Here is a 20691-nt window from a genome sequence, read left to right as displayed (position 1 = left end):
GAAAGAATTTTGAAGCAAGACTTAAGTAATTGGCTTATCACCAGCTCCAGTCAAGTGAGAAAATGTGAGTGTCCACAGAAATCAATATCTCTTTTTTTCATACTAAATGTAGGTAGTTTGTTTTGACAAGACCATCTCATCAGTGATTTTAAGTCTTTTACCATTTAGCCTAATAGGGTTTTTGCTTCAAATCATGGGAAGTTTGGAGATACCTTTCCCATCGAGTTTAGTAACTTCAGAGTTCACTCTTACCTGCTCAAGAGCAAAGACGTGCTGATTGAAATAGTACTGGATTTGCTCATTGGCGATGTTTATGCAGAGCTGCTCAAATGAATTTCTCTGAAAGTTCTCAAATCCAAAAATGTCCAAGATTCCCACGTTCATTCCATTACCTGAATGACTGCACAAGAAAGATGAATAAAATCCTTCAAGGGAGGAAACATTCATCTCATGACCATGAGAACATGTGTGCCCGAGTTTCCATCAACACATGGGCCCACCCACATGCAGATAGAAGCTGCATGCTGCCACCTCCAAGGCAGGGACAGTTTATGTCATCAACCATCGGTTCATTAGGTTTTTCAGCAGTATTTTTTATTTTTAATTTTTTTTAGGTACTAGAATCCTTTAAGCCCCTACTCAGAAGCTCCATCTATTACATAAATGCAGGGGCTATAGCCTCTGCATATGCATTATACAAAGCTTGTTCAGAAGAGTGCTGTTCAGAATTCAAAATTGTCATTGAGGAAACAATGACAGTGGAGGCACAATATAAGAAACCAATTAATAGCCAATGCTTTGGGGGCAGGGGGTTGTCATAGTAATAATGGAAGGTGCTGTACGTTAAAACTTTTCGTAAATGTCCATGTGATTCCAAAAACATAGTGTGGAGGATGGATATATCATTCTCATCTTACAGATGGGAAAACTGTGACTTTGAACATGGAGCTGATTAAGCTGTAGACCTCTTGTGTGAACTCAGTTTGTCCAGCTCCCAGCCAAGCCTACTCACTTGAATGGCTCCATCAATCATTCACCTCCCTGGTATAAACACTCTGATTCTTTTGGATTCTATTTTGTCTTTTAAAGGAGAAAGCCTGAACGCTCTGCTAAAGAAAACCCCAGAGAGGGCAAAATGCTTCCTCTTGTAGACCCCAAGAGCCACCAGGTTGAGGACTGCTCTCCCAGGCCTTCGCTTGTTCTGGGGGCACTTGCCATATGTTTTTCTCTGGCTGCAGGAGTGTATTGATGCGATTCACAATCCAGCTGAAGAGCCTCCCATACAGAGCTTTCGACATGGCATCCCGAACATCCGCGGCCCTGTCCACAGGGTTGGCGCGGACGATGGTCTCGCCCCTTGTGACCACACAGTGGGATGTGAGGGCCTTCAGCAGCTCTTTGGGGCTGATGCAGAGAATAGAAGCAGCTGGAACAAAAAGTAAGGATGACACGGGGGAATGTGGCCATCCCTTCATTCAGTCGATCGGTCAGCATTTATTCAACACCTTCTAGGTACAAGCCTGAATCCTAGGTAGTTCAAGATCAACAAGCTGGGACCCTAGCCCCACGAAGCATTTAGACGAATACAGTGGCTCTCAAACTGATCTGAAGGCTCTTTATAAGTATTTTGTTGTTGTTTTGTTTTTGCATTGTGAGTTTTTATTTCGGATTATCTGAGAAGAATTCCACATGGCTTCCAAAGACATAGCATCACAAAGAATTGTCTTGTGTTAAATCGGAGTGGACAAGGCATGTGCAAAGGGGGAATAGAACATTTCAGTAGAGAATACAGTTTCAGAAGAAAAAGGCAGACAGCCAGCACCAGAGAAGTCTCTGACAAATTACTAATTCATATTCATGCATAAAACACCATGCTACTTTTAAAATAATGGAAATGTGAGGACGCTCCTAGATTTCTCAAGGGATAGAAAGGGTCCACCTGTCTATCAGCTGCTGTTAGCCTGATAGTCAGGATTCTGCACTCCTCAGGGCTGGCAGGTGCATGTGCGCACACATCCAGAGGTTTTCTGAGCCTTCTCTGGACCCATACTTTTCATGACACTAAAACTGAACAGCTAATGAACCCTAGAGGCAGACCCCAAGTCTTTTACTCTGATACACTGATTTGGAGATAGGAGAGGGCCCACCCACCTCGAAGCCTAGAAGTTGGATACTTGATGGTATCACTGAGGAATGATGCCTGGCTGTGTACTTAAAGAGAGCTCAGCCAGGAATTAGAACTTTTGAATAATATTCTCAGCTCTTTCACTGGCTTCCCTGTGTGTCTGGGAGAGCCACTTTCTTTGGACTCCAGTTATCACCTGTAACACTAATGTCGTTTTTTTTGTTTGTTTATTTGTTTGTTTTTGGTGCATAGTAGGCAAGCACTCTACCACTGAGCTACATTCCCAGACCTAAAGTAAGGTGTTTTTATATTTTATTTTTTTTATCTAGACAACAATATATATATTTTTTTAATTTTAAATAGGTTTTTGATGGAAAAAAGGGGGATAGGGAGGGTGTGGTTGGAGGGAATGTCATAGACTGTATTCTCTTCTCTTAGAGAGTCACAAAGTACTCTAGTATATTAAAGGCCCTAAAAAATGCTGCAGTTTAACACAGAAAGTTTTTTTAACTGTATTTAAATCAGCTCACTTATTTATGACTGAGAATTCTCATTCTTTGTGCCACCGTAATTACCCACAGATCTTTAAAAATAAATTGGTACCTGCTTTCTCTCCTGCAGATGCTGATTCAGTAGGTTCACAGTAAGGACTAATCTCCTCCTTGTTTTAGGCAGTAGAATCCCATAAGCCCTTACTCAGAAGTATCATTTTTTTTCCCAAAAATTATTCCTGCATTTTTTTCCCCAAAACATTTGTAGATAATTTTCAAATGCTGCCAAGGTTGAGAACCACTGCCCAAAGTTACTGGCCATGGAATTTTTTTCTGTGGAATACCTATTTGCAGTCTATGGAAGGAGCACTGATACTCCATAGGATATCCTTAGGGAAATGCTGCTTAGTGAAAACATCCAGAGCCAGTAGAATCAGCTACAGCTGCATTTTATTCTACAGATTTTGGAAAACTACCACAGTGAAAGAAATATTGCTTGGCAACATAGCACAGAAGCATCAAATAATTACCATTTTCCAAAGCTTCAGGATTGGGCACCTCACTTTTATCAGTTTGGTGTTGAGAGGAAATAGCTGCAAATTCAATGTTCCCGATATTCAAAATCCCAGCCAGAATTCTGTACACGGAGTGCACCTCCTGAAAAGGACATGGAGAATCGCATTTGAAGGTCATTGCCAATCAAACCAATGAGTCACTAGCTCTCTGGTGGAAACTGCTAGTTTTCCATCATCCCCCACCCCTTTCCTAGGCAGACACAAATTTCCAGACCTCCTTTGCAGTTAGAGGTGAAATTAACTAAATGGTAACAATGGAATGGGCAGAATCATGAGACCCTCTTCTAGGACCAGGCTCTCTAGGGGTGAGCATGCACCTTCCACACTTTCTTCCTCATTATTGCTGACTGGAACACCCAGCAACCAGCCTCAACCATGCCACTGAGAACACTTTTAGACCAATGATGGATCACGTGGAACAGAATTGCTCTGCAACCTGACCCTCTTTCCCTGGAATAGTGGTGTAAGAGGGAACTGCCTTCTTTGTTCTTTAAGCCACTTTTTAGCTTTGTACCCTAACCAATGCCAGCTCCCAAATTCAGGTATGGTCCTGTCATCAAATCAAAAGAGATGTTCCTTTCACTTCTTTTGAGTGTAGCTTTTATGACAGAGTTGGGAGCACATCATGATAGCTCACTAGAATATCTCAAAGTTACATGATGTAGCATATGGTTATGAGTGAAATCAAGAAATACTTTGGGACTCACTAGAATTATCTGTTATTGTAATATAATAATAAATAAATAGTTGGCCCTTGTCACCAGTTATTGGCACAAGAGCTGTTAGAATCCTTTACACTGGGTGACAGAAATCTTGTTTTTGGCACCATACCTGAGTTTATGCTAATAAGGTGACTTAGTTTGTCTCTAGATAGACTCAGGGTAGAGGCTGGTTGGCCAAGGAATGTGCCTAGAGGCTAGAACTTTCAGTCCCTACCCCACCAAACTGTGGAGGAGAGCAAGGCCAGAAATTGAGTTTATCAACAGTGGCCAATACTTCATCAATCAAGCATATGCAATGGACTTCCATTGAAACCCCTAAAAAATGGACTTCTGAGAGCTTCCAAGTTGGTGACTACGTGGAGGTGAGGGACAGTGGCATGCCCAGAGGGCACAGAAGCTCTGAGCCCTTTAATACCAGTGTTTCCCTTTGCATTTTTCCTTTGGCTATTCCTGGGTTTTATCCTTTCTTCTAAATCTGTAACAGTAAGCAAAGTGTTTTCCTGAGTTCTAAAAATCATTGCAGCAAATCAAACATGGGAGAGGTTCATGGTAACCCCTAATTTATAACCAGTCCGTCAAAACCACGGGAATCCTGGGACTTGCAATTGTTGCCTGAAGTGGGGGCAGTCTTAAGGGATCTGATGGTAATTTCAGGTACATAGAATTGAATTGAATTGTAGGCCATGCAGCTGGTGCCAGAGAATTAGTTGGTGTGTGTGTAGGGGGAAAGACCTCACATATTTGATGTCAGAAATGTGAGTAAAAACAATTCAGATGATTTCAGTCATCTTTTATATTAAAAATTGAATATTTATGTAGCACTATTTGTTTTTAAAAATAAAGTTTATTTATTTACTTTAGAATTTACATTTTCTGTATATGAAGCAATGAAATGCTTAGGAAATTTCTGCATTTTATGCTGATAGATGGAGAAAAATGCTTCCACAAAAATACGCAGGCAGGTTACTTGATTTAGTACTATACACAGTAGCAAACTAATAGAAACTGTCATTACATCATTGATAAAGCATTGCCCCCCAAATTGAGCTTTCCTGTAAACATTACTCAGTAAAGCCAAAAAAACTGAACACAGGCTTTAACAGTGACATCTGCTGGATACCTGATAATGCTACAAAGACAAATGAGGACTCTAAGCTGGCTTCTCCCGCAGATAAATATTGTTCTTCTAACTTCTAAATCAAAGGCAAGATGTCATGTTTCTGACTTCAAGAATCACTGTTTAATCACACGACTTAAAAGTGGCTAAGGAGAACACCTACCAAATAGGTTTTCTGGGACTCGCTTGGATTTAACATGACAGCACCTCATTACCTTGATCAATACAGTGTGAGGCTTGCTGAGTGCATCAGGCGACTCCTGACTCCCTCAGAGGCAGATCCAAGGGGGTGAAGGAGTCTCAGGCAGTGAATTCTACTACATCTGCTATTCTATATCCAGTTACCTCAGGAGGGTATCTAAAACTTGGAATACTCTTAGAGGAAAAATGTACTTCCTCTAATTAAACATTATTACCTTTTATATGTTGTAGTACAAGGCTCAAAACCTCCCCAAATAAAGCTTCTAGGTGTTTCACCCCTGGGATGATGATTCCCAAAGAAAATGGTTATCAAAGATCATGCCCTTGACACCAGCATCCCGCCCTGTTGCTTCTCTGGCAAGCATCTCTTCGACACAATGCCCAGGCAGCCAAGAAAAGTGGAAAGCTACCATGACCTTGAGTGAAAACTTTTAAGTTCAAACAGTGTGTGACTCACCAGAGTTAATGGTAGCTTGAGTCTCCTCCCTTGGTTCAAGGAAGTGGGGAAGGAGTATCCAAGGCTCCCTTACTAAGGGGTTATTAGCCTTAGGGTGCTCGCTATGCACATTTCTGGGCTATTCCCCTTCTTGGCTCCTTTAGCCCTACATGCGGATTAATCAATGCTTCCTTTATGACCTAGGAACCTACATCCACCACTGTATCTGCGTCAAACATCACCCATATACAGTCATGGCAAGCTCATTCTGTTGTATGTCCATCTGTGAAATGACTTCACCTTCCCCCACACTCTTTGTTCAGAGTTCTCTTCATTTCTGCTCACAGACATCCTGGGGAAGCCTTTGCACCTCTCTCATGTCATTTTCTCTTGCCTCATCTCCAACTATGTCACTTTTTTCTGGAACCTCTGTCTTTTCTGTCTCTATCTCGCTGCTCTCTCTTTTATTTCCCATCAGGTTCCAACTTTCTATATGAAAAAAAAAATGAAATGACTTCACTGAGAACAAGCAATGTTATCAGGAAGACTAAGAAGTCCTCCAGTTGGGTCATCTTCCTGGACTGTGGATGAGTGTGAACTCAGCCTCTCCATCAATCAGCTGGCCAAAGTGGGGACAGTGTCCTCAGTCAAGGCCCCACTGTGGATGCACGGTCTCTGCTGCCTCTCCCTTTTTCTCAGAAGGCATTTCTTTACTGATGTAAGCATTCCCCGGAAAGAGCTGAGGCCAGGCTGAAAGTTGAGAAGAACCTAGCGCTGATTTACTGGACTCTCCCTCAACCTGGCTCCCAGGCTTCTCAGGCAATTGTCCTCCTGTGCCTCCTTAGGAATTTATTCCTCCTATCAGTCTTCCTTTGCCTTCTTTCTTTTCTATAAATCCTTTAGTTTTTCACCAGTTCTGCACCAAGCCCTGCCTTAGGACCATTGCAGGGCCATCTCCCTACAAGCTCTATCAGCACCTTACTCATCTCCTAGGCAGAGGTTCACAAGTGGGCATCTTAAAAGTCAATGGTACCCTATTGTCTAAGTTAAGACATTGGCCATCTCAAGACCCCCAAGTTATATTTTAACATAAAGCCCTTCAATCTCTCTTCATCAATACTCTTTGGATTTGTATCTATTTTGAATAAAGGGAAGAAATTCTGCTCTGAACTCAAAGACTTCTCCTTAACCCTCTGCATCCAGGGATCAGCAGGATGTATCTAACCTTGACCATCACCTAGTCCATCAGCCCCAAAAGTTTTCATGTGGTATTAAATATAAACATATTTTAAAACTCCATGTGTTTAATATGTTATGATAATTCCCATACCAGCAAAACAAGCATAATATTAAACATAAAACAGTATGGTTTGGCTCTAGACGTAAAAGTTGGAAAGCACTGGTATTCACGATAGGGTTTTAGGAATAATCCCTTGAGACCCTTGCAAGACACCATCATCATTAGTACACAGTTCCTTCCACCAGAGAAGTTTCTTTACAATAAACTCATAGTCAAGTGTTCCTTGCAATACTTTTGGCCAGTGTCCCAGAATTAAAATTCATCTTCCTGAGTCCACACCAAGGTTTGCTATTCATAATTTTGCTGTTAAGGGTTTGAGAAAAACTTCAGGGATTTCTGCAGGGGACTAATGACCTTCCAAGAAGGACAGGAAACATAATTTTTATTGAATTGACCAGTTCACTTAAGTTCTGCCTAGAAATGTCTGCCAAAAAAACTTCAGAGAAAGTTCTGTTACATCAGCCATTTGGCATCTGCTGCCTGACTTCATTGAACTGAATCTTTCTGAATTTAGTCACATTACTGTAAGTTTATAAACACAAAGTGAACTGAGTTAATCCAACAAAACAGGTTGCCTGCACAAACATAAACACAAAATCTAATGTCAGGTAGAGAAGATCCAGCCTCTTCTTCAAATTTCCACAGTTACTAACTGACATAATTTAGTTTATTTCAAGTATGAATTAATATTGAACATGGGAAAGATACAGAGACATGCCATCACACTCCAGTTATTCATTTAACAGTGTAGACCAGGCACAAATTAAGAATTTTCACATATTTTAAAATTCTTTTCATATTTATTTATACATTCATTCATTGATTCATTTCTACTGGACTTTTCTTTACACAGGGGCTAGGGATGGCTTACTTCAAGGACATATACTTAATTTCTTCTGTTTTTAATTTTGTTACCTTAAAACATCGTCTGTTTGATTATTATCAGGGGTATTTAAAGGATTATTATAATAGCATTATTGTATGCATTCTATTAGAGCTGGGGCCAGTCTCTTCATAGCATTCTATAATCATCTGTATATTCCCTAGGAGTAAAATACTATCAACCTTAGGGGCTGACTTTGCTATGGCTCCTGTAGCTTTTAAGGACATATGCCCCCAAACACTTTGGAATGACCCAGGTGACTTGAAATGACTCTGCTGTCATCTCCACTCCACTTTGAGTGTTCTGGTGATGCTTATTGGATAAAAACCAGCTCTTTAAATTAATAACATAAAGCTCCTTTAACAATGTTGAAACCTGTTTAATTGCTCTCCTCTAAGGAGCCAAGGGAAATATATTTCTATTTTTATCTGACCTTTGGGATTTTCCACTGTCTGTCAGTTTAAAGTCAGTGGGAGGCCAACAGAGAAAATTAGCAGCTGGATGGAAAAAAGAAAGGTATTATTATGACTAAAATCAACCATGCTGGGGAGGAGGGAAGGGCTAGCCAAACTCACTGGATTATAGAAGCAATCTATTCCGAGTGGCTGTCCCAAGGTGACTGGAATGTTTTGTAACCTATTTCCTTAAGATGTAACACTCTTACCTACCTTCTAGTCATTTACTCCCTTTGTTAGAAAAGCAAAAGAAACTATATGTTTTGCAAAATTGATGCTATGACATAATGTATCTCTGAATAATATTTGAGCCTACGGTTATAAATATTGTCTATCACTCCTAGCATGTATTTAATAGAGACAACCTTTATCTGTGTGATAAGAGTAGTGCAATACTTAAAACTCTAGTTAAAAATGTACAGCTGTGTGCCGTGGAGAGGGAAATGACAGCAAAAAAGTTAAAAGGGTTTTAATTAATTTGTCTCCATGCACAAAGAGTCGCTTCATCAAAATAATTCTGTAGCTTGGGTGTAATGGGTGCATGCCTATACTCTAGACACAATTCACTTTCATGGTGAATGACTCCAACTCAAAAAGGGACACTCTTGCCTTGGTGCTTGTTATTCAGCTATTGTGAATTGATGATAGTGATAAGAATTCATAGATACATGATCCTGCTTCTCTTCTTTATGTCCACTGGGTGTCTTGCTACAATGCAGATTCTGATTCAGTCATTCTTGGATGGACCCAAGAGTCTGCATTTTGAATAAGTTCTCAGGAGATGACAGTTTGGCTCCTCAGACCACACTTGGAGTAGCAAGACCTTCTCAGATGACCACTGTGGCATGTGGAAAGTATCCTGCCCCAAGCTAGAACGTCCATGTCTTCACTCATGGTCACTGAAGAATAGTAACACTTGAGTTTCTCTCCTGACAATCACTTACCTTTTCAGAGAATCCAATAATCCTGAAACAATGCTGAATTGCTTCAAACTGGCTTCTGTAAGACTCCTTGGAAATTATGTCATACATGACTCTTCCAGTTTCATCAGCTATGTACCTAAATGAAATGGAATATGGCCAAACACCATGAGCACTGACTTGGAAAATGGTACCTCAGGTTCCAGGACAAGTGCCACTTTGGCTCCTTTGGAAATCATTTCCTTTACCATCTAACACTGTGGGGGAATAATGGTGTACAAGGCTGAGTAAAATGGCTGCAGTTGAGCTTTTGAATATTCTAGAAAATGCAAATGGCCACTTCCTCCTATGTATTTAAGTTAAAAAGGCTGTGAGTTTCCAGTTAGGAAAGAAGATCCATTTACTTCTGAATTTGTCAGTTGCTAATTGTACATTCATGCAAAATTAACAAGCCAAATCCCTGATACTTACCTAGGAGGTTTTTCCTCAGGAAGTTTGAACTCAGAAAGTTTCTTTTGGTGATAAAGACCAGCATAAATATAGTAAAATATGTGAAAATTTTTCTCTCCCCTAAAACAAAGAGAAAGAGACTTTATTAATACCATATTCTGGGATTCCCCATCCTAAGTCATTTATATCATTTTTCTCTCGTTGCAAAATATTCTATGGTAATTTTTCATTCTTAGCTAATTAAATATACTTCACTCCAATTGCTGAATAGTAATAGAGTTAGGATTCATACTGTAATCCTCACAATGTTACATATTTAAACACACTTTACTATGAGCAGAGGGAGGTTTTACAGAAGGGAACAGGTAGGTGCTCAGGTTACACATATTTAGAGTTCTTTCACTTCTAGCCCCACACCTATTCATCTGTCACATGCCTTCTGTTAGTAACCCCTGTTGTTTCAGAGACAGTGAGGTTCAACTTAGATCAGTCAAACTCCTCCTTTCCTGGAACCTCGGGCAGGAAGTCCCTTGCAGGTCCTACAGAGAAGGATTAGTCCCAGAACTGAGGTCTGCAGGCTCCCAAGTTGGTGTACTCTCAGGTACGACTGGAAATGTCATTCCTCAGTCTCTCTGGTCTTCTGCTGTCTACCCCTTTTAGGCCACTTTGGTCAGGGCCTTTTTAGATATGTGCACAGCCTGGGAGCTGGAGTCAGTTTATGATGGGAGAAATGTTCTTATCACTGCTCTGTATCCCAGATGTCCCTATCTGCCGTTCCTCACTCATTTGTTCACTCAATAATTTTAAAAATCAATCTTTATCTTTTAAAATAAATTGTATTGTGTATATTTAAGGTATACGATATGATGTTATGGGATATGGACACATAATAAAAAGGCTTCTATTCAACTAATAAATGTATTGAGTACTGATCAAGGCAGGTACCGTGCTGTGGGGTGTCAGGGACACAGGACTAAGAAGCTTCATGGCCTTTTGGAGCATTCCTTCTAGAGATGGGTTAGATGAAACAAATAGAAATGCCCACCAGATGAGGGCTTTGGAAGAAATGAGCAGGGGGCTGAGTTGAGTGCTGGGAAAAGGGATGACCTGTGTCAAGTCAGGGGAGGGCCTATCTGAGGAAACCATGGTAACGTGAAGCCCTAATGTCTGGAGAGGGGCTGGAAGGAGCTACAAAGAGAAGGGGAAAGAAGGCTTCTAAACAGGGAGCAACACATACACAAGGGCTCTGAGCACAACACCCATGAAGGTTGAAAAGGGTGCCAGTGAGAAGGAGTGGACAGGCAGGCAGCACCAGCCCACACAGGGACTTGGGAGGCACTAGAAGTACGTGACGTGAACAGATCCGTAGTGAAAGTACTGTCCAGCCACAGCATGGGACTAGATTGTAAGAAACCACAATGCATATAGAGAGACGCATTGGGAGGTCCAGGTGAGAAAGCAATGTGGCCTAGATAGAGGAATGGCAGAGGTGATGGAGAGGGTGGGCTTAAATACATGCTTTGGAGAAACAACCAAAAGAACAGCCTAATAGATGGAATGAGGATGGGAGCTGGGGTCTGCCTCCTGGTTTCTACCTTGAGCATGGAGGGATGGGGGCTGCACTGGGTCTGGAGGAGGTACACCTGGCACAAATACCACTTGTTCCTTAACCTTCCATTAAATGTGAAGGCTTTGGCTGACCCATCTTGATTATATTTTCCTACAGTTGTTTAGCAAACACCTCTGATTCTCAATTCTTTCAAGTTTCCCCTCAAAATCCATCCCTAGCATTAATTCGGTTTGATCTCCATCCCTTTATCTATCAGGATTGGCTAGGTCTTGCCACCATTGTAAATACCATGAGATCTTAGTGCCTAATCTCAGCTAAGGCTTATTTTCTGCTCAGAGTCCCTGTCCATGGGGGATCAGCAGTCAAGCTGTGTTCATTGTAGTTATGAGTGGCCCAGCCCATGGGGCAGCCACCATCTTACTCTTTGCCAGCCTCTGGAGAGTTACCAGTAAATGCCCATTTTCCAGAACTGACTATAAGACTACACTCAGCAACCCGGGGACCAGGAAGGGGAATCCTACAGAGTGCCCACAAGTGATAAGAACCACCATGGATGAACAGGACTTGTAAGGCTCTTCCTTCTCTTCACCTCATTCAATTCTCCTAAGAGCCTTGTGGAGTTGGCATTATTAAGCCCTTGCTGCAGGTGAGGAGAGTGAGGAGCCACACTCCCCAGAAATCCATGCAGGTGTGAGAGGAACACTCCACACATTAGCTTTGTAAAAGAGCACTTTACATGTGAACACAGAACAAGATAATCTCCATCCTGTCAGAGGTAGCTCCCTACAGGTTAAAATCATTCTAATTTGGGGACAAAGAAAGAAGCAGGGAACCTTATAAAAATAAATCAAGAAGCCACAGAGAAACATAAATGCTTCTCACTCCATTTCCTGTTCACTTGTTTAATAATGTGCACGCCAGCCTCCATTGTGTGAGGAAACTAAGAGCATGGTAGAGGAAGACGCTTGAGGTTTTGCTTTGGTCTTCCATGGTGCCAGGGATTTACTCAGGCTCCGCCCAGGCCAGATAAGTGCTCCAGCACTGCACCCCCCCACCCCACCCCCACCCCACCCCCACCCCACCCCCACCCCTGTGCTTGGGTTCTTAGGCTAAACCCAGGCCTGTGGGTTCTTCTTGCCTAGCAGCCCTGGGAAGGTCCCTCTCTCTACACCTCATCCAGGCTGACATTCTCTATGTAGATTTAGCAACAGCCCTGACTCTTCAGCACAAGCCTTCTCTCATCTCCATTGATTCATTGAAACTAGCGTTAGCATTTCAAGATGCAAGTTGGGTTTTGTGAGTCCCTTCTTGGAAATGTTCCACAGCCTAAGAGTGGTTTTCAAAAAAGGTTCAAAGTCCTCAGCCTGCCTCCAAAGCCCTGCACAAACTGCTCTCAGTCTCATCTTTGCCACTCTCTAGATTCCTGCTCCCATCCCCACCTTGTTGGCTAACTCCTAGTGATCCTCAGATCTCATATTCAATGTCTGGTATGGGGAGCTCTTCTTTCCTCCAGGACTAGCTGATGTGTTCTTCCTTTCTCCTGTTTCACTTTCCCAGAACCTTACATTGCTTTCTGGCAATTATCACATTTGCTCTACATTTGCATTTATTTGTTTAAGAACCAAGATCTGCCCATCTCTTCTAAGTACTTCAAGCTCTATAAATTCAGCAATCTTGTCTGTCTTGTTGACTCTTACAGCCCCAGGAAAGAACACAGCACTGGTATACAGCAGGCATTCAATAGTGTATGTCTATGTCCAGATGAAGCTATACTCCTGAGGAACTCTGGTGTCCTGCAGTGATAATAATGGCAAGAGTGGCTAACACTCTGAGAGCATGTACCATATCAGACATTCTTTAAAGTAATTTATATAAATGAACTCATTAATCCTCCCAGCAAACCCTAAGGTTGGCAGTAATAGCAACTTCATTTGACAGATTAGGCACAGAAAGGGTTGTGATTTGCCCAAGATCTCACAGTATCAGGACTAGCATTTGAACCCAGAACAAAGCCCATGCTATCCATTACAATTACCCATTTTTTAAAATGTTTTTTAGTTGTCAATGAACTTTTATTTTATTTCTTTATATGCAATGCTAATAATTGAACCCAGTTGCTCACACATGCTCGGCAAGCCCTCTGCCACTGAGCCATAACCGCAGCCCCTAATTACGATTACCTATTAATACTGTTTTTATTAAGACATAATAATTGTGAATATTTTTCTCTCATGGAGAGGAAAAAAATGAACATATGGAATATCCTCTGCTTTTTTTTTTAAATAGACAAATTCAACTTTAAGGGATCTAATGATTTTTTTAAATTATGTTTGTGGTGTCAAGAATTAAACACAGGACCTCACACATGCAAGGCAAGCTCTCTACCATTGAGCCACATCTCCAGCCCAGATCTAATGAATTTTAAAAGTGTCTGCAATACTCTTAAATTCTACTGATACAGCCAGCTTAGGAAAAGCAAGTACACCTATTCCAAAAGCACTTTAACGCCAACCCTTTGTATTGTGCCCCTTCGTATATTTTTGGTCAAAAATTACCACTGATCCTTTACTTAAACAATTAATTCCTTGCTCTTGTGGAGGCTGGGAAATGGGAAAGAGCAAGGATGAAGATGGAACCATTAAAATTCTCAAAGCTACTGGGCACTATGGCTCACACTGTAATCCTATAATCCCAACAACTCAAGTGGCTGAGGCCTGAGAATCACAAATCTAAGGCTGACCTCAGCAACTGGAGCTCTCAGCAACTTAGTGAGACCCTGTCTCAAAAGAAAGAAAGACAGAGAAGGGAGGGAGGGAGTGGAGGGAGGGGAGGGAAAAGAAGGAAGGAGGGAGAGAGGGAAGGGAGGGAGGGAGGGGAAGGAAGGAAGGAAGGAAGGAAGGAAGGAAGGAAGGAAGGAAGGAAGGAAGGAAGGAAGGAAGGAAGGAAGGGAGGGAGGGAGGGAGGGAGGGAGGGAGGGAGGGAGGAAGGGAAGGGAGGGGGGAAAAAGAAAAAGGAGCTGGGGATGCAGTTCAGTGGTACAGTGCCCCTGGGTTCAATCCCCAGCACACATGTGCACACACACACACACACACACACACACACACACACACAAAATCCCAAAGCCTCCAAATTTATATGGCAGAATGAAAACAGTGATAAGTAGTGCACTCACGTTGCCTGTTTTATAACTCTGGATTTCTCAAGGAGATATTCAGAGATTCTTGCCCCCATCACAGCTCCAGTTGGTGTAAACATCATTTCCAGATATTTTCCAAAACGGCTTGAGTTGTCATTGATGGCCGTGCATGCATTCCCAAAGGCTTCCACCAGGGAGTTGACTTGTAGAATTTTTTCTCGCAAGGTCTGATTATTGGCCTGGGCCAGACAGAGGACAGTCAAGAGAAGCCTTCAGAAACATTACTCCAGCAAAGTTGCTGGGGGCCCTCTCTTGCTGCTAAAGTTCACACTATTTCCAAAGAGCACTATTTGGGGGGATTAGCAACAACTGCCTGCATCACTTTCTCCAATGAGCAACTCACCAGGTGGGTATGAATCAGATTAGGCTAGGTGAGGACAGCAGCTTTTAAATCTTGCTGTATCTCATTTAAAATCTTTGATAGGTAAAATGCAAAACAGTTTAAACAGAACTTTAAATAGATATATGCCATAATTTTTCTCAGTCATTCATTATAGTCTTCACTTAGCCTCTTCTACTAAATATATATATATATATTCCTGAAATTCCTGAAATTCTTTAGTTATATAACACATTAATTCTGAGTATCAGCAACCACTAGGCTAATTCTGCAATTGTTTCTTCAATGTCCACTTCACCAAACTTAAACGTTCATTTCCCTTAACTTTTGCCAAAGATGTTCATTTTCCATCCCTCCCATTCCCGTAGCAGCTCTCCCTGATCTGTTCATAGTGTTTAATCACTTTTACAATTTAATAGCTCCATGTTTCTATTACACTGAAAACATGAAAAATTAATGGCCAATAATCTGGCGAGTTCGCACTCTCATTATTTTCCTCCCAATGTGAAACAAGGTTGGCATGCTGACATCTTAAGAGGATGAGCTCCCAAGAGGCAAATGTAACAAAGATGGAATGTTTTTAGGTAACCCCTAATAAAAAGCAGTACTACCATCACTTATGAAACAGGCAGCTGCTCTGCAGGAACTCCTAGCCATGATACACAAATCAGGTCAGTCAATACCTTTCCCAAGAAAGTCAGATGCTGAACAATCAGGTGGGCGCTTTCCGTCTTCCCTGAGCCACTTTCTCCACTGATGACAATGCACTGACATGGGAAATGGAGTATAGAGAGAAGAATTCAGGGCCATGAAACAACTTGTACATTCAGCCGTGGTCTTCATATTACATCCTCTGTTGTATACTTCGATTTTTCACCAAGCAATAAATCTATCCTACAAATCTTTCCATTTCAGTACATGGAGAGCTTCTTCAACCTTGGGCACAGCTACTTGTCATTTCAATGTACAGACATACGTTAATCTGTTTCTTGATATACTTGAGGGTTTTTTTTTTTCCTTCTGTCATTACAAACAATGTTTCAATGACTAATGCTATACACAGGTCATTATATTTATATGCAGGTTCATCTACAGAATAAATGCTGAGAAGTGGGGTTATTCGTTATAAATTTGATAGATACTGCCAAATTGCTTTCTTAAGGACTGTACCAATGTATCAAAATGCCTGCCCTCCTACAGCCTCACTAACACAGTAGATTGGATCTTTGCCATCCTGATAGGTTAAAAAATGAAATCTCAGTGCAATTTTAATCTGCATTTCTTTTATTAGAGTTAATGTTGGGCATCTCTCCATATGCTTAAGGTCATTTGTATTTTTCTTATACAACCTATCCATATCCTTTGCCTATTTTTTATTGCATTGTTGACCTTTTTATAATTCATTTCTAGGAACTCTTCATGCATAAAGGAAATGAGTGGCTGTGGCATAATAAAAAGTTTGGGTTTCATCCCTGGTTTCTGGCGTAAACCCTTGGAATCTCTTGAGTGGCCGGAATGATAGGAGCATTTTTGTTATTCACAAGGAGCTCCTTTGAATCACACCTCAGTTTACTAATGAAGTGGTTCAAGGTGAGGGACCTAGGCTGCTTCTAGAGGGGACTGGTCACCAGAAAGACCAAGCAGGTGATTAGAGGGTGGGAACCATCAGCCCTACCTCCCAAACTCCGGGAAGGGGAACGAGGTTGGAAATTGAGTTATGAAGACTCTTGAACAACGATTTCAATGAGCTTCTAAGATGGTGAACACATGGAGTATAGGGAGGGCTGTCCAGAACAGATGCGCCTCCCCGGTAGCTTGCCCTCTGCATCTCTCCCATGTGTCTGGTACTAGGTCGTACCCTTTATAATATAGCAGTAAACTTAAGTATTTTCCTGAATCTTGTGAATTGTTCTAGTGAATCAGCAAACCTGAGGGGGGTCCTGGTGACCCCTGAATTTGCATTTGGTTTGGTAGAACTGTAAGATGCCTGGCTACTTACTCCATTTGTGGCTGGCTTCTGAATCAGGGCAGTTTTGTTAGATTGAGCCCTTAACTTGTAGAGTCTAAATCCAGATAATGTCAGAACTGAATTGAATTGAATTGAATTGAATTGTAGGATGCCCAGTTGATATCAGAGAACTGGAAAACTGATTAGTTTGGAAAACACACATTTGGTGTCAGGAAAAAAGAAAAAAAAGACAGAATAGTGGGCATAACTTTTCTTAACTTGAAAACTACATTATCTCATTCCATTTACTTCCTCTCCATCAAGTCTATGGGCATTTCACAAATCTCTGAGAGCAGTAAGAACCTGGAGAAACCAAGTTTCTAACCTACAGTGAATCCATGCATTCCATTTTATAACCTGTGTTGTTGTAATTTTATTTATTTCTCAACAACCCCAAGTTCGGATTTTGCAGGTCTTAGGAAATATACACATGGTGATTTTTCTCATAAAATCTGCACTCCAAATTAGATCACATCTCACACAGAATAAAGAAAATACACCTGTTGAGAGTAAAGGAGTGGTCAAATGTAGGATGTATCACTACGATGAATGGGAAGTCTGGAGGGTTAAAGGGTGAGTAAAATCTGTGGTGAACTGGCATTGAGTTTAAAGCTCATTCAGTCTTAGCCCAGCCCATCACAATTTCTCAGCAGCTAAACAGTGTGATGCAAGATCACTGGCAAACCAAGTGCAAAATGTCATGTGAAAAGGTCCAAGTCATGAAAATTCTGAGACCTGAACAGGAAGGAATTTCATTTATGCCCTTCTACATACTATTATTATGGTTGTCATGTAATCATGTTCTCACTATACCATTTTTCACCACATGATCATCACTACCACATAACTGTTGCACCTATTTTTTCAGTCTAAAAACTGTTTTATGGGTGGTACGTGCCTGTAATCCCAATGGTTCAGGAGGCTGAGGCAGGAGGATCTTGAGTTCAAAGCCAGGCTCAGCAATGGTGAGGAGCTAAGCAACTCAGTGAGACCCTGTCTCTAAATAAATTACAAAATAGGGCTGGGGATGTGGCTCAGTGCTTGAATGCCCCTGAACTCAATCCCTGGTACAAAAAAAAAAAAAAAAAAAAAAAAAAAAACTGCTTTAGAACCTTTCATTCCATAATCATCATGAGGTACAATTCTATTTCTCATGTTGTTTAAAAGGTAAAGAGAGCAATGTGTTCACCAGTGGTGTATGGGTGCATGTTTGTCTTCTCATGCACTGCGAGCCTGAAGCCTGGGATTCTCGGGGCAGTGCATGCACATTGTCAGTATATTTCTGAAAGGTGACTTTCAACTTGTGTGGTTGGTTTAGAGCACTGCAGTACTCACAGTAAACACATCTTATATGAACAATATCAAAGCTGAGGTATCAGATTAACCAGTGATAGCGGTGCAGAATCTTCAGACACAGATAATTAAATTTTCTAAGTTTATATTCTGCAATGCTGTAGTAAATTTTCTCAAGTGTAATATTTCAACTGTAATGCACAAATCAATAACAATTAATGTTAACTTTTGTTTCCAGACACAAAAAAATGTTCATTAAACTGTCATGAAAAAATGACCCATTTGGACTATTCCATTTTAATGTATATTTGCAAGTATTCTGTGCATCCTAATCTTAAACGAAAGACAGTTTAATAATAAATTATATTTAGAGTAATACTGGCATAATTTTTTTTAAAAAAAAGAATCACATAATGGTTGTATCCTAACTTTTTGAAAAACACACATACATAACACACACACACACACACACACACACACCTTGGCATAAATCTTCAATGATTATGTGGTGAAATATAGTATTTGTATTAGAAACTTTATTACTTATTATGAGAGGTGAGTGCTCTTGGTGTGAATGCTTCACATTTCTCCAAGTGGGCTCTGCTTTCTCCTGCTATTGTGGCCTTATCAGTGTTGCATCTGCCCTGAGCTGCGATTTCATTTCCCATTTCCTGCAGCAGAAGGGAAAGGTTCCGGGAAGACTCAGGAGCTGAAGCGTACCTGGTAGGAAAGAAAGGTGGGTCCCTACCTGGTCTTTGCTGAAAGTAACCAAGCACTGGTAAGCAGCATCTGCTGATGCAAATATGTGGGGGGGATTTGAGATGCGCTTCACCCCGTGATAGAGCCTGGAAAACTGAAGAAAACGGTAACTAATTTAAAGGAAACTTCTAAGGGTCCAGTGGACCATCTAATGCTTTCACCATCTGCTGCCCAGGAAACCAAGATTGTATTACTTAAGTAGGAACTTGCTGTCTCAGGAAGGCTCTGCAGTCTGCAGGTCCGAGTTCAAATTCCAGCTCTTGGGAGCCTATGCCAGGGCATTAACTTCTTTGTGCTAAGTCTCCTCATCTGCCAGACAGGCTTACTAATAGCACCTATGTCACAGAGTTGTGGGAAATGATCACAACCCAGTGCCTGGCATGTCACAAGCACTTGATAATTGTTAGCTATTGTTGTAGCTTGCTTTAAAAAGTTACCCTCCATACCTTTCTAGTATGTTGCATTATTATTTGCAGTTTGGAGTATATATACCTCTAGGGTGGCTTGATTTTATTACCACATCATCTTTCTTTCCATTTGCTTGTGTGATTTTTATTTATTATTAATTTGATTGATTGACCAATTGATAGAATAAATAAATTAATCCCCTGATGGATTAACTGAGTGGTAACTGAAAACCAGTAGGATGTGGCTAGAGAAAGTGAGTCCCAGGGGTATGCCTTTGGGGCATATATTTGTATCTGGCAAGTAGAGTCTCTTTCTCTCTCTGCTCTCTGATCATCATATGAGTTGTTTCCCTCCACTACACTCTTCCGCCATCATATTTGGTCTCACCTTGAGCCCTAAGGAATGGAGCCTGCTGTCTATGGAACAAGACCTCTAAAAAATGTGAGCCCTCAAATAAACATCTTCTCCTTTACAATTGCTCTGGTGGGTCTTCTAGTCACAGCAGAAAAAAAAAAAAAAACTGACTAACACATGCTCTCAAAGTATTCCTTACCTGTGGAGAGTAGATGCTTAGATTCTGGAAGGGGTTTAAGGCAATTAGAATATCTCCAACATATGTGTAAATCAGTGAGTCTGCATAACGCTTCTGCAAGTGATGAATAATTGTTTCCTGAGAAACGAAAAAGAGGTATTGAGAGCAGTAGACATTATATTCAACCAAGCCAGAGATTCTAAAAATAACAACGAATTTATTCCTATAAGAATATTATTCTCTAAAAGATTGAAGTAGTTCACTGAAATTATACAATGATCCTACTGATCTCAAGTCACTAAAATGGCACAGATATTTGTCTTCAAAGAAGAAAAATAGGGATATACTGAAAAAAATTAGGACTTGTTAAAGGATATTGAAATAGTCAACAAAAATTTTATTTGTTATTGGGAAAAAAACTTGTCTTACCCAATCAAAATGTTCTACTTAGAATTTAGTTAGGCTACTCCTATGGTAAAGTACAGACAAAATAGTAATTTCATTTCTCAAAGCATTGCACTTAAAATCTAGGTGGTAGGAATATGGAATTGAACACTTTGACATTATGCATTAGTGATTCAGTCGTTGAAATTAAATCTCCCAAGAGTTAGACTCAGCAGAAGCAGGTCCAGCACAATTAATGGCTCTATTAAATGTGCATATTTTAAATGAGGATTATCACAGTATTCAGCTTTAGAATGTGAGCTATATTAACTTCACTATTTCCCTAAATGAAGCGCCTCTTAATGAAGAACAAACAACTATCTTGAGGGTTAATTGCCATTTTTTATTAGGCAGAAAATAATTTCAGGGATAGAATCCATCATTTAGCCCTATCATATAATGGGCTTTATAGGAAAAATCTAAATTCTTTCTCTTCATCACTATAGGGGCTCTAAATGAAAACAAA

At 40.7% G+C, this 20691-nt stretch overlaps 1 protein-coding gene across 1 annotated transcript in view; it reads right to left on the bottom strand.

Moving 5' to 3' along the window:
- Myo3b (myosin IIIB) overlaps positions 1 to 20691 on the bottom strand; it is a 449152-nt gene that overhangs the window by 250315 nt on the left and 178146 nt on the right. The window contains exons 12-20 of the mRNA XM_077794873.1: positions 19803 to 19919; positions 18831 to 18935; positions 15465 to 15548; positions 14418 to 14620; positions 9697 to 9795; positions 9250 to 9364; positions 3147 to 3273; positions 1216 to 1426; positions 253 to 400 (exon numbers count right to left, since the gene is read on the bottom strand). Of these exons, the coding sequence (XP_077650999.1) occupies positions 253 to 400; positions 1216 to 1426; positions 3147 to 3273; positions 9250 to 9364; positions 9697 to 9795; positions 14418 to 14620; positions 15465 to 15548; positions 18831 to 18935; positions 19803 to 19919 (1209 nt within the window). The remainder of the gene's footprint in view (positions 1 to 252; positions 401 to 1215; positions 1427 to 3146; positions 3274 to 9249; positions 9365 to 9696; positions 9796 to 14417; positions 14621 to 15464; positions 15549 to 18830; positions 18936 to 19802; positions 19920 to 20691) is intronic.

The sequence above is a fragment of the Urocitellus parryii genome, chromosome 1 (assembly GCF_045843805.1).
Source record: "Urocitellus parryii isolate mUroPar1 chromosome 1, mUroPar1.hap1, whole genome shotgun sequence".
NCBI classification, from domain to species: Eukaryota; Metazoa; Chordata; class Mammalia; order Rodentia; family Sciuridae; genus Urocitellus; species Urocitellus parryii.
The sequence above is the reverse complement of the archived record's forward strand: the minus strand, read 5'-3'. Positions and strand labels throughout refer to the sequence as shown.